At 47.6% G+C, this 15,381-nt stretch overlaps 1 protein-coding gene across 1 annotated transcript in view; it reads right to left on the reverse strand.

The window, feature by feature from the left end:
* PKHD1 (PKHD1 ciliary IPT domain containing fibrocystin/polyductin) overlaps positions 1 to 15,381 on the reverse strand; it is a 1,684,711-nt gene that overhangs the window by 1,173,424 nt on the left and 495,906 nt on the right. Inside the window, exon 33 of the mRNA XM_069236642.1 lies at positions 13,768 to 13,914. Coding sequence (XP_069092743.1) covers positions 13,768 to 13,914 — 147 coding nt within the window. The remainder of the gene's footprint in view (positions 1 to 13,767; positions 13,915 to 15,381) is intronic.

Here is a 15,381-nt window from a genome sequence, read left to right on the forward strand (position 1 = left end):
ACAGAACCCAAGAACTAGGGATGACATCAGGAAGAGGTGGAATGACCTATTGAGGAAGGTATGTTCCGTTGCAGCAAGACACCAGCTTGCTGTACAGAGGACAGGCGGTAGACCCCTACCTCCTCCCCTACAACTAACAGCATGGGAGGAGCAAGTCTTGGCAATCCTGCACCCTGAAGGCCTGGCCAGAGTAGGAGAAAGAATGGACTCTGGTAAGTCAACTCTCTACTACTACTACTCCCCTACCTGCATGCTATCACATACCCCCACCCTCACTCTCATCACTCCACCACTTCCCACACACCCCACCATCACATCTCACTCATCCCAATGCCAAGCCCTGCATGCTCCACCAATGCATGGACACCACTCACAGCCCTGCATGGGCACACATCACTAAAGCATGCACACTATAGAGAACTAACTACCCCACCATACACCAGCGTACACAAGTGAAAGAAAGAGGGCAAGCCACGGATGCACAGTATGTCAGACACTGAAACCATATCACATAATTTACATCCCCACAGGTACCCCAGCCAATGTCAGCAGAGAGGAGGTGCCAGCACTATCCAGTCCCCCAACTGAAGAGGCCCACAGTGATGACAGCAACTCTGATCTTCGGGATCTGGATGACCTACCTGGCCCATCAGGGACCACCGGACAGCCGGTTCGTCAGGCCCAGTCACACACCACCACAGAGCCTCCCCCATCAGGAAACATCACCACAGCATCCACCCAGCGTATCCACACCTCTGTCCCCAGGACACGTCAATCAGCAGTGGGTCCACCTCTACAGGTACTCCAGGCCACACCTCATACCCAAGACAATCAGGGACCTGGGGTCAGTGGCAGTGGGCACACGGTTCAGGGGACAGAGGCACAGGCCAACAGGGAAACTGGAAGGACTGCTGTGCGCCAGGGGGAGGACAGGCCCAGGGAACCGACTCTCCAGGAGGCACTTGCAGAGATCCTGGGAGCTTATCAACATTCCCAGGGCACGATGTGCCAGATCCTGGACAATGTGCAGGAGAACAGGCGGCTGCAGGAGGGACAGTACTAGGGGATCAGGGAGGACTTGCAGGCCATCAATAACACCCTGATCTCCATAGCAGGGGTGCTGGCAGACATGGCCAATATTATGAGGTAGGCAGACTCACACCAGCGGGCCCCTGCCACTAGCCAGACATCTGAACAGCCTGACACTTCTGCTGCTGCTAGTGGCCAACCGGCCCGCCACAGGACTCACAGGCCACCAGCACCCCTCCCACTGCAGAAGGTGAACCACCCTGCAAATGTTCCCTGCGATCCAGACAGAAGCCAGAGACACTTGCCAAGACCCCGGCCAGGAAATGAGACTCCCCTGATTGGCAGCCTTGTGTCCCACTCTGTCACCCTGTCCACCTTGAAATGCCATTGCTCCCCTTCCTATGTCCCCTTGGACAATGCACCTGTGCTACAATTAGACCAGAGCAATATCCTGGACTTTCCTCCATCATCACCCCATCCCATTTCACTTTCCCCCTATATGTTAGCACTTCAATAAACACCCTTTGAAAGAAATCTATTTGGAGTTTGTCAAGTATATCAAATATGTAATCATTGAAACAGGTACAAACTGTGCTAATTAAATGTACATACAGTGAGCATAGATTAATGACCTGTAGCTGGCTGTAGTGATCACACCAGGAGTATCTGTCACATCACCAACGTCTGCAAAATGAATTGCCAGAGAGAACAGTAAGTGGGCATAGAAGTGGAAATTATCAAAATGCCATTGCCACACAAATTCAAACAAATGTAATTGAAATGTGAAGTAACACTGTCCTACCTGTGTGTCATTGGAAGTATTGTCGGATCACAGATGTTCTATTGCCCTCATCCTCTGCCTCCTCATCCTCACTGTCCACAGGGTCTACTGCTGCCACATGGGCATCTCCAGGCTCCTGCAGGAAGAGGACATGGCATCTGAGGGCCAGGTTATGCAGCATGCCACCACTATCTGGCAGACCTTCTTTGGTGAGTAGCACAGGGATCCACATGTTTGATGGAGGCACTGGAACCTGGCCTTCAGGAGGCCAAAGGTCCTTTCAATTATCCTTCTGGTTCACCCATGGGCCTCATTATAACGTTCTTCTGCCCTTGTCCTGGCATTCCTCACAAGGCAGTTCGGGCTGGACTGTTCTCATGGGGAACAGGATCAAGACTGATTTGCATATGGCTGGGTCTAAACTGGAATGGCATGGCAAGCAAAAAAACTGATGGATTAAACCCAGATCTGTGACTGTGGGTGAATGTTTGATTTGTTCTGCATTCCGTCCATCATCTGTTGTTTTTGCATTTGTTTCCCCAAGTGGGAAGGGTATGCCCAGACGTGGGTCCCATGCTTGCTAAGCCACCAGATTCAAGCTAGCTTGGCTGATGAAGGGTGATACCCTGAAACCAGTCCCAGGATGCTTGTTTCTGGTCCAGGGAAGACCTGGCCTGGCAGTTCAGGCTGGACTGTTCCCATGGGGAACAGGGCCAAGACTGATTTGCATATAGCTGGGTCTAAACTGGAATGGCAACAGATGATGGACGGAATGCAGAACAAATCAAACATTCACCCCCAGTCACAGATCTGGGTTTAATCCATCAGTTTTTTTGCTTGCCATACCATTCCAGTTTAGACCCAGCCATATGCAAATCAGTCTTGACCCTGTTCCCCATGGGAACTGTCCTGCTGGAACTGCCAGGCCAGGTCTTCCCTGGACCAGAAACAAGCATCCTGGGACCGGTTTCAGGGTATCACCCTTCATCAGCCAAGCTAGCTTGAATCTGGTGGCATAGCAAGCACGGGACCCACGTCTGGGCATACCCTTCCCACTTGGGGCGACAAATGCAAAAACAACAGATGATGGACGGAATGCAGAACAAATCAAACATTCACCCCCAGTCATAGATCTGGGTTTAATCCATCAGTTTTTTTTGCTTACAATGCCATTCCAGTTTAGACCCAGCAATATGCAAATCAGTATTGACCCTGTTCCCCATGGGAACAGTCCAGCCCGAACTTCCAGGCCAGGTCTTCCCTGGACCAGAAACAAGCATCCTGGGACCAGTTTCAGAGTATCACCCTTCATCAGCCAGGCTAGCTTGAATCTGGTGGCATAGCAAGCACGGGACCCACGTCTGGGCATACCCTTCCCACGTGGGGCAACAAATGCAAAAACAACAGATGATAGACGGAATGCAGAACAAATCAAACATTCACCCCCAGTCACAGATCTGGGTTTAATCAATCAGTTTTTTTGCTTGCCATATTTGTTGCCCCAAGTGGGAAGGGTATGCCCAGATGTGGGTCCCGTGCTTGCTATGCCACCAGATTCAAGCTAGCCTGGCTGATGAAGGGTGATACCCTGAAACCAGTCCCAGGATGCTTGTTTCTGTTCCAGGGAAGACCTGGCCTGGCAGTTCGGGCTCGACTGTTCTCATGGGGAACAGGGTCAAGACTGATTTGCATATGACTGGGTCTAAACTGGAATGGCATGGCAAGCAAAAAAACTGATGGATTAAACCCAGATCTGTGACTGGGGGTGAATGTTTGATATGTTCTGCATTCCGTCCATCATCTGTTGTTTTTGCATTCCTCACAAGGGTCAGCAGCCATGATATGTTTGGGTAACCAGAGTCACCTGCAAATATTGAGGAACAACATTTAGCCACACACTATCACATATAGCCAACCATACCCGTAACCAACATATACTGGGTGGGAACCAGGGCTCATCTATTAGCCACACCCTGTGCCTCCGTAGTTGGGCCATCACATTTGGGATGCTGCTATTCCTCTGGAGAAAGGCATCATACACTGACCCAGGATACTTAGCACTGACATGGGAGAGGTACTGGTCCGCAAGGCACACCACCTGTACATTCATTGAGTGGAAAGTCTTCAGATTCCTGAACATCGGTTCATTCTGGCGGGGGAGGGCAGAGGGGGTGGGGATGACAAATGCAGTATGTGTATCAATCCCCCCAATTATGTTGGGGATACGGCCTTCACTGTGGCCAAATCTTCAAGCTGGGGAAACCAATTTAGCTGCATTTGTGTTTTATCAGGGCAGATAACACTTTTGTCAGCACTATTGAGAACATTGGCTGTGACATTCCTGCTGCCAAGCCCACTGTCACTTGGAAAGAACCAGTTGCCAGGAAATGAGTAATGATAGCACCTGCACAAGAGGGGGGATCCCAGTGGGGTGACCGATAGCAGATAGCAGGTCAGGCTCCAATTGGGCACAAAGCTCTGTGATTGTGTCACTGTACATTCTACAGGTGAGGATAATGTGCCTTTCCTCAAGTGTTTCAAAGTCCACCAGGGGTCTGTACATGGGGGTATATCTCCATCTCTTATTTATCTGCAGCGGTAGCAATCTAACGAACACAAAAGTGAGGATCTGGTCACAAACTGAACAATGGAGCTACAACAATAAATTGCATCCTGTAAACAAATAATGGGTCATTGTGATTTGCCCAGTATGTGCTAATATATAATGTGACAGAGCATTATTCCTGGGCCTGCCCCCATTCCCTGAAATGGCGTCCGCCTGTCCTGGGTGAAGGGACAGGTGGAAGTGAGGTAATTCCGCTGACGTTGTGCGTCGTTGCGGGAGGCAGTCATGAACCGCCGTGCAACTCAACATTGGTTAACATTGGGCCCTATGGGGTACAGTGACCAATGGTGAACTACGACGGCGGTGACATATGCACCGCCACGGACGTGACCACCATTTTCTATCATATTCCTCACTTGCTACCTGACCTTCCATAAGAGAGGACCTACACTGCATGTGCTGCTATCACCTGTGTCTGGGACCTACCATGCCCGTGTGAGCGGGGAAAGGGCCCCAGCCTCCACTTCGGAGGAGTTGGAGAGACTGGTAGATGGAGTCCTACCCCAATAAGGACTGCTGTATGGGCCTCTAGACCAACAGGTGAGTACACTGTGAGCAAGATGCATGTGACATGAATGCATGGAGTTTTATGTGTGAAGGCCTCGTGTAAGGGGGGTGGGTGGATGTCTTCTGGGCGGCGTACAGTTTGTGTGCTGGGCCATGTGTGTGTAAATGGTGATGGAAACGGGCATGGTGGGCCATATGTGTAACAGGCGGGACTGATTGTCTAAAGCTATTTTCCTGTGTGTATTGCCTCTGCAGGTCAGCGACCATCAAAAGAAGGGTATATGGCGTGCCATTGCCAAGGACATGCGGACCCTGGGGGTCTATGGCAGACGGAGCACCCACTGTCGCAAATGGTGGGAGGACCTGAGACGCTGGGCACGCAAGACGGCAGAGGCCCAGCTGGAGATGGCCTCCCAACAAAGAAGGGGTGCCCGTCGAACCGGGAGCCCCCTGATGGCCCACTTACTGGCGATGGCCTATCCTGAGCAGGATGGGCGCTAGAGGGCATCACAGCAGCCACAAGGGAGTGAGTACAGTGCCAATCATTACAACTTACGCATGGTAGGGTGGTATCTGGGTGGGGGATGTGTGTCAGTGGGTGCCCCTAGGCCAGCCCTGACATTGCAGTGTAGGTCTCCTAGTGGCTAGGGTTCAGAAGGGAAAATCTTACAACCTGGCTCGTAGGCATCCACTACTGGTCAGGGCTGCGTGGGTCCCAGGTGTGTTGCGTTTGGTGCTGTTTGCCCCTCTCCATGCCTTGCCCACTTACTATTCCTCTGGTAATGCAATGTAATGCATATAGCGTAGGGCTGTTCCGTGTGTGTGACGGTGCTGTGTACGCCAACGGTGGTGTTGGTGCAGCCATTGGCCAAGTGTATCCTTTGTCTCTCCCCCCCCCCCCACTGTTTTTGTTTTGTCATCCTGTCCTTATGTGCATTAGCATCATCTGGCGGAGGAGCAGAGGCACCGGCAACGGAGGAAGCTGCATCCCACAGGGCCCAGGAGACAGAAGCCACGGACGCTGAGGGCACCAGTGGGTCAGAGGGTGAGGGGAGCACCATGGCCGAGACTGGAGGGGACAGTTCTGACACAGATACCTCCCCTGATGGAAGCTTCCTGGTGGTGGCGGACACTTCTGTGATCACCCCAGCTACAGATACAGCTGCCAACCCTCATACCAGCTCCGCGCTCCCAGCAGACCCTCATTGAGTTGCCTGTGTCCGCTGACCCATGAGGGTGGGCATCTCCTTCGCCCCAGACACCTCAGGTCCTGCCACACTTAGCCCTGCTGCCCTGAGTGAGGAGGCTATTGACCTCCTAAGATCCATCTCTGTAGGGCAGTCAACCATTGTGAATGCCATCCAGGGGCTGGCAGCCCAGATGCAACAATCTAATGCATTCCTGGAGGGCATTCACACTGGATTGGCGGCCCAACAGAGATCGATTCAGGCTCTAGCCTCCTCTCTGATGGCAGCCATTGTCCCTGTTCCTACCGTCCCCCTTCCAACTTCCACTGCCCAGTCCCATTCCCCTCAACCCCAACCTATCCCAAGCTCATACAGACGAGCATGTACACAAGACAACACCCAAGAGTGTCACAGGCAAACACAAGCACCAGATCATCCCACAGGCACTCACACAAACACCATCCAGTTGCAGACACAACAACATCCACTATTTCCACTGTCTCCCCCTCCTCCTCCTCCACCTCCCACCCAGTTACGTCCACACTCACACCTGCATGCAATACATCTTCATCCACTACCAGCATCACCACACCAAGCAGAAAACACACCTCACTGGCAGACACCTCCACAACAGCCATGCACACCTCCCCTGTGTCCTCTCCCACTGAGTCTGTCCCCCTCCCTCCTAAGGTACACAAACGCAAGCACTCAGACACCCAACAGCCATCCACCTTACAACAGCATACAGCCCATGCACCTGCACCCAAAGCAGCAGACACCTCCAACAACCACTCCCTCATCCTCCACTCCCATTCCTTCTCCCTCTTCCCACCCCAATATCCCTAACAAACTGTTCCTATCCACCATTGACCTCTTTCCTACCCCTCCCCCCTGTCCTGCACGTATGGCCAGGGTAGGAAGGACCCAGCCAAGCACCTCAGCCACACAGTCCACGGGCCCTGTCCTCACTGCACCCACTCGTGGTGGAAAGGGATCCAGGCCACATGACCTGAAGGGGAAGGAGCCTGCACCAGCCAGCCTAAAGTGGAAGGAGACTGCCCCAGCAGGCAAGAAGGGAAAAGAGCCTGCACCTGCCACCCAAAAGGCCAAGGAGCCTGCACCAGCAAGCAGGAAGATCAAGGAGCCTGCACCAGCAGGCAGGAAGAGCAAGGGGCCTGCACCAGGAACTGTGACGGAGCACCCACCACCAACCATGGTTGTGCAGCCATCCGAGGTTGCAGGGGATGGGCAGGAGCCTACCCCCAACAGCACCACCACCACTGTGCAGCCGTCCAAGGTTGCAGGGGATGGGCAGGAGCCTTCCTCCACCAGCAACACCACCACTGTGCAGCCGTGACCGCCGCCGGAAGGTATGTAATCCTGCCTCCCTCGGCTGCTGTGCGGCCTGCCCCCTCCAAAACCAGTGGGCAAGACACCCACATGAAAGACTGTGGCCCATCACTCCCCAGAATCAAGCACAGGGCACATTGCCCCCTCCAAAACCAGTGGGTATGATACCCACCTGAGAGACCTGACAGGGGAAACCACCAGGGAAAGGCTGGAGGAAGAAGGGTTCTCTATCCAGAAGGCAGCGCTGCTTGCAGCGCTGCCCTGTCGGATAGAGAAAATCCACCATCGTCAGGCTGCCTTTCGGCGGAAGCCTGGCGGTGGCGGAGGGCCACCTGTGGCGGTCTTCCCATGTTTGTAATATGGTGGTCTAGACCGCCATGCCGGTGGTGGTAATTTCCGCCACCGCCGGGATGGCGATCTATAGCGCCATGTTCATAATGAGGCCCTTAGTGTTTGCTGTCACTTGGCGTGAGCTTTGAAATTGCTCCTGTCAGAAATAAAAAACCTTACAAAATCACTGAAAAAACCCAAAGATAGTTAGGTTCAGATTGTACACACGCAAAACTATAGAAATTCAGCAGTTGTAGTTATACTTACCTCAAAGAAACCATAACTCGTGCCCTAAGGTAACTATAACTCGCGCCCTCACCATGCACTGCTAATTACGCTACACATTACATCAGTCATGGCATCTTCCATGACATCATTGATAATATCACTGAAACATTTCCAATACAATTATTGATGAGAAAACTGTGCATGGCAGGGGAGTGATTTAGAGTTGCATTAGGGAATGAGCTATTGTTTCTTGACGCAACTATGACTATAACTGCTGAATTTCTATGGTTTTGTGTGTGTAAAATCGGAACCTAACTATAACCTGTGTTTTTTTCAGTGAATATATAGAACTATGTATATATGTATGTATATATATATATATATATATATATATATATATATATATATGTATACACACACACATTTACTATTCCTAATTATACTACATCTTCGTAACTTGGGAATTACATACGTTGCTAAGATACATATTCTTGCATACAAGCTACAAAAGTGAAAAAGTAGAGACTGTAAGACTATTGACGTGCAGGACGGAAAGCTGCTATGAAATCTAAACTAAGGCATAAATAAGCGTGGTGCATAAATTGCTCGAGATACTGCTGTGTTTTACGGCAAAATCATGTCAATCCAAATGCGACCTATATGAAATACCCCAGAAAATGCTTCCACAATGTTTTGGGAAGGTTACTGGTAATTATACCACAGGTACAGTCTGTGGATCCAATACAGTGATGGTTTCAGAAATATTCGTAGTGATATTTAAAAAGGTAATACCTCTTTAGTGGTCTTCTCCAGAGATCCAATAGTCTGATGCCCATAGAGGGTGATCCATTAAATACTTGCTTCATGCCCATTATAGGCCCTGCTCGTCGTTCCCCTTGAGGCCATCTTTGCCCCTCTTTCCATCCTATAGGTTATAAGACGTTGTAGAAACTGCATTGAACTGCAATAGGCTCTTTTGGAGCTTGCATTATGCCGGCAGGTGCCTTCCCAGCCCTGACCTGCCTTCCTGCACGGCCGCAGGACTGGTTTTCATATTGTGCTTCAAGAGAACTCCCATTGCTGTTCCAAACTGCAGGGCATGATTAAGCAATCCACATAATTACACACATCATTAAACGATTGCAAAGTTAAGAACCAAGAAAATAAAGTTAATTTAATTGCCCACAGCTAACAGAGACTTTGACAAACTACGCTCGTGGCAGATTCTCCACAAATCTCAGCTAATATGCCCAATTAAAAGCATGTCTTTAGACTCCAGCAGTTGACTGGATGATGCATGGTTGAACATTTACAACTTGCCATCCATTCAGACAACAGGGTCTAATAATGTCCGTCTACATTGCTGGCTCAATGCAATCAGCCCAACTTTATATCTAGTCAGTTTAATGGACTATGGGCAAAATACAGCCGTATTGCGGTAATCAGGGGCGTTCAGCGTAGGTCCAGGATAGTTGGATAAATGCCGGATATTGAGGATATCCACATATGATACAATGAACCTAAAGGGAACTCATTTACATATATTTTTGTAGCAGTACTCTAAAAATCTGGCACGGCTTTGGTCCTTTTGGTTTTATGTTGGACACCTGTGCCCTAGATTTATGCTTCTGTTTTCAGCACCTTGTGACATAATTAGAGGAGAACAGGCAGCAGGCTAGAATCTGGAGACTACGGTGTCCTTTCGGTTAATTGGCAGGATAACTAGAATAAGGGCCTAATTTAGATCTTGGCAGTAATGATCCCGCTGCTGGTTTTCCAACTGAAACTGCGCCGCCACCATGATGGTCCTCCTGGCGTATTTAGATGGTGGTGGTCCCATAGACTTTAACCTGTCAGAGTCCAGGTGACTCCGCCACGGATTCCCATCCACCGTGACCGCGCCATAGAAAAGTGTGGCTGATGGCAGGACTCTAGCCACACTTACCACCGAGCAGATCTGGATGTGCCATACTGGCAAGCAAAAAATGGCGGTCTGACCTCTACTTCTTACTTGTTGGATTGGGGATGAAAGGGGGTGAGAACTCAACCTCCATCGCTGCTGCCACAGGAATCTGGAGAACCCCCTGTCACTGGACACGGAGGTAGGCAACCTGCATTGGCTGTGTATGTTGGGAGGGTCACTGCACATGCGCATAGGACTACTGAAGACATATACATGTCACAGTAATTTTTTTTTGTTACTGTGACATACCTGTGTTGGGGACAGGAGTGGGTCAGACACAGGTGGGGACACGCTGGTATACAACACATATTGCACACATACAGAACTGTCATTATGGTGCCAGTATTTACTGGCAAATTAATGCGGGCACCAGAAAGATGGTGCAATCACACCTGTCAACTTTGGTCATGTGTGCACATTGCCAGGGGACCTGTTATGTTGTGCTGCAATTGTGAGTGTGAGTTGGTTGAGTGAGGTGAATGCAGCTGCAGTGGGTGATGTTGTGTTAGTATGTGTACCACTTCCATATGGTGTGGATCTAGTTTTGCATGTTGTATTATGTGTTGCTGCGTGCAACATTCAGGTGCATCTTGTTGTGTGGCGGTCGTTGCCGTGCTGTGTGTAGTTGTGCTTGTGTTGCGAGTGTGTTTGTGTAGATGTTTGTGTTGGTTGTTGTGGTTGTCATGTGTGTGTGCAGTGTCACTAGTGTGTGTATGTTGTGTGATGGATGTATGTCAATGTGCGTTTGTGACATGTATGCATTGAATTGTAGTGGAATGGCAATGGATATTGGTGTGTATGTGGTGTATTGTGTCATGAGGAGGGGGATGCATATGTGCAGGGTAGAGAGTGTGTGTATGTGTGACCTACCTGTATTCCGCGGCCAACTGCATTGTATGATGTCCATAGTGTCCGGTGATGGCCTCCCTCCATTAATAAACTGCCGGCAGGAAACCGCTTGTCCAACTGTAACAACTTAATACGACTGGCGGGAACCCACATACCTGATGACTAAGAAAAGCACTCCATCATGGTGGTCTTCGGCTCAGCTGCAATAAATCTAAACACGATGGTCGGAACACCGTCAACTTAAAGGTCTTCTCGGGTCCACTGCTGACGAAGCATGGCGATCCACTCACCAAGATCTAAATCAGGCCCTCAATCTGACACCACTGAGCTTGTCAACATAATTTGCCCACAGTGACAATAATTCCCAACAGCAGCCTCACGAGCTGAAAATGAATGTGTGCTGTAAACATCTGCTGTCCACACAGCCACCACAAATTTAATGCAGTGGACCCAGTTGAGTAGGGTACGGCCTTGTAAAAACATCACATGATGCCATACCTCAGCATTGTTCCTCCAATCAAATTGCAGACCTTAATAGCTACGTAGAGTAACATATACATCCGTCAGAAAGCAGTTGTGAAAGAACCACATATCAGGCCCAAAACCATAAAAATAATTTCTAGTAGACTCAAAATAGTCTATTTTTTAGACAGACCAACATTTTTAATTCATATAACAGTGTACAACATTTTTTGCAAAATTAATTTACTATTAGGTCTGTAAAAGGATGCTGAATAAAAAGGGGACAAACAATTACCTGCTTCGTTTCAGGCATTTCTGTAAGCAAATGAACAAGACCTTGCACAGCAAGGTGGCATATTATCAGGGCAAAGCCAAAACGAAATGCGGACCTCAACAAGTCCACGGGACTGACCTGGATAGCAAAGGATGTTAAATTGCTATTTGGCCAGCAGAATGTTGGCTGTGGCCTGCTTATGAAATACTCCAAAGTACTAGTGAGTAAATAGTGAGGCCCAGGAGGTCCATATCTTGCTTACAAAATTTACCTTGCAGGGGAAGTGATCTCAGGACCTTTCAGAAGATTACAATATGTTTCTCAGAGTATGACAGAGTAAATGACAGGGTAAACGCAGGGTATTTGGATATGTATGACCCTGACTACCAGTCCTGATTGAATGAACGAATTAAATTATACTTATAAAGCGCATATGCTACTTCAGAAGAAGCATACTGGCACTGAAATACAACAAGGAAAGAGAGAGGCTCGACCGTTCATGGAACAAGAAAGTTTTAAACTGGGCTATAAAAACACTTTCACTAGCGATATTGCGAAGATGAAAATGTAGAGAATTTGAAGTAGTGGGTGCAAAAATGAGAAATATCTGCCACTGGATTTGGCTTTACACACTTTTGGGACAAAAAAAGCAAATTTTGGTTGGCAGAGCAAAGTGCCCTAGAGGGAATATATGTTTTAAACTATTTTGAATATAGGACGGACCGTTCTGAAAAAAGGCTCTGTGACTGATTATAATAGCTTTAAACGGAATTCTGGATCTAATTGGTAACCAGAGAAGAGATTTTTGGCCAGTCCTGGAATTGCAACCCCTGCAATAACAGAGTAAGATCCGATGTAGCCTCGACAGACTCCCATTTCTAATTTAGCCCCGTAGTTCTCCCAGATTCCTAGAAGTAAATAAGTTAGGAGATACATACTATAGTAACAAAAAAAACTTTATCAGGAAGTGCTGCTTTGTGGTATTATTCAAAGCATTTCCAGGTGTTATTGCTCAACATACTCTTCTTGGAAGCTGCTTCCCTGACCCTGCAAGTATATTTCTGTCTTTCACAAACCTGTTGAAGATGGCGTCTACGCAAGCACTGCAGGATGTGAACTTGAGGTCGAAATTATTTTTTCTGGTTGTAGAAGAGTATAGGGGCATATTTAAGAGCCCCTAGCACCATTCAAATGCCACATTAGTATCATTTTTTGACACTAATGTGGCTTTAGAAGACCAAAAACCCTGTGCCATATTTGCAAAGTGACACAATGCATGCATTGGGCATCTTTGTAACCCTTTGCGCTATATTATGCCTGCGCTGGGGAGGGGGGAATGCTGCATGTAAACCTAACAGATTTCCTTGCGTCATTTTTTTCGGCACTTTTAATGCCTGCCCAGGCCATGCCATTGATTACAATGAGCCCCTATGAACTCTGTAAGAGTTGCACCAAAATGTTGGCGCTACTCCTACAGAGTACATCAATAGCATTAAAAAATGAGGCTATTGCCCCCTACCCTGCGCCATGGTGCGTCGTATTTTAAATACGGTGCACACATGGTGGCAATATGGGGCACTAAAGGGCACAAGAAAAGTGCCACTGCACTGTGTGCAGCACCACTTTTCTTAAATATGCCCCTTATTCTCTTATTAACTCGTGTTTGTTGCAAGCATGAATCATTTTTGGTTTGTGTTGGCAGTGCAGCAGTGTGCATGAAATATTGTTACTAATTATTCAGAATATACATAGAGTGGGCTTTGGCTCTGCCCTGAGGACAATCTCTCTCTCACCTCCTGGTATAGGCTATTTGGTGTGTCCTTCCTCCTCCTATAGAATGCTTGCTTTGCAGTACACGAGGGGCGATTTTACATTTTAATGGTTTATTGAAGCATCGCACATTAAATTCATGAATGCATTACATACAGAAAACATTTTTTTTAAAAGTTTTTTTCATGGCAGGATGTTTTTTAAATTGTTTAGTTAGCACTCGAAATGCAAGGCTGACTTAACTACTTTGCCAATGCCATTTGCTACAGTGGAGGTTCGTGAATAGATGCTTGTCTGATTTTCAAAATGGCGGAACGCATTTCCGGTGGCATATCATTTAATTGTATCTAGCTAACTTTTTGTTATTCTGAACCTTTGTTGAAATGAACCACAAAAACCAATTGCTCTTACCACTTGGAAGCTGGGCAACGCAATGGACATCCGTTGGTGTGGTGAGACTGTCTTGTACTTCACAATGTGCGCCGCAAACTGTAACAGATGTGTTACCTGGAGAAAATCCTGTACCTTGTAAATGCAAGAGTCCTTGCCCCAAGCAGCCTAGAAGGAAAAGAAAGTTTAACCTTTAGTGAACCACTCCAAAGCCACACATTTTTCAGTGTCTCTAAAGTAGACTTTGATGCAGGGGTATGGACAAGTCTGGATGGACATCGGAAAGGCAGGGTCTTTCCCAGTGCAGCAAAACTGGGGCCATTTTCGCTACTGCAAAAGGTTATTGTCACGGATATATTGTAAGACTCAGAAGTAAAACAAATGGAGCATTTAAGGCAGTGTTTCATTGCAGATAATGGGATCCTTTATGAGTGGGATTCATGGAAGCATTGGACTACCTATGTAAACTCTAGTGCTTTATTTGGTCATATGAGAATAACTCTGACATCAGAATGGGCCTACAATACCTTTTCACAGCTACTTCTCACATCACTTTTTTTACGCACTATTTAACAAGTGATATTGTATGATTTTTCTAATAGGCATCACCTACATCAATGGGTTCAAATACATGTTTCAGGGTTAAACTATGCCCATATGATGATGATATAAAATATTCTTGACAAGATGTATCATTTACATGCCACTTAGGTCCTCGTTAAAGGGCATCTCATAGTAGATACCTCTGTAGGTCGTGAACACTTGTTTGTGGTTGAAATCTGCAGATAGCTAGCGGTGTTCAGTGTACACGCTCTTTACTGCCCTGGCGCGTAATTCATACAATGCGAATACAAGATTTCTTATTTATGGGGAACTAGTGGCCCCCTCCCTTCGCTCTCGTGAATGCACTCCCAGTGCTCTGCTTTGACCATTGTGTTTTGCCCTTGTATTTAGAGGATTTAAAAGTGGCACATCTGCTAAAATCTGGTTGTTTCTGACAAGGCTAAGCATCATGGCCTTGTAAATTACGACGAGTTGCCAGGTTCTGTGACAAAATAATCATCACATTTATAACTATTAGTGGCTTTACTTAGAACAAAAGAAGAATCAAGGATATCCTGTGTTACATGCAGGGTGTTTATTTACAGTACAGGGCAACTCTGTCTTACAACACGAATGAGCATAAAATCCCTCTGAATACTGGACTTTCAGAAGATGGAAATGTAACCCACCTTGTCACAAAGAGGTGGCTCTACCCCTAAAATTAAGAACCAGTGTGAGACAAGACGATGCAAAACACTACCTCCCTTTAGCCTGGAATGCCTATAACTTTATATTTTTACCATTTCTTCAGTATTGACCAATCAGTCAATGCTCCCCTGTCTCTCCTGTATGTCAGTTGTACAACTTTGATCTGCCAATAAGTTGCTTTTCTGAATTTTGTAACATGGCAAGAGGCAAAGAGGTGAGCAGGTGCTCAACTCAGCTCTAAGAAGTCCATTTATATTTCAATTCTCATCCAGTCAGGAAAATGTGTCCACATTTATTCCAACTGCTTGCAGGAGGATGACTGAAATGCATTTGGAGTTATTCCAGTTTCCATAGTGGGCGCAGAGTAGTCTGCGATGGTACATA

Source organism: Pleurodeles waltl, chromosome 5 (assembly GCF_031143425.1).
Source record: "Pleurodeles waltl isolate 20211129_DDA chromosome 5, aPleWal1.hap1.20221129, whole genome shotgun sequence".
NCBI classification, from domain to species: Eukaryota; Metazoa; Chordata; class Amphibia; order Caudata; family Salamandridae; genus Pleurodeles; species Pleurodeles waltl.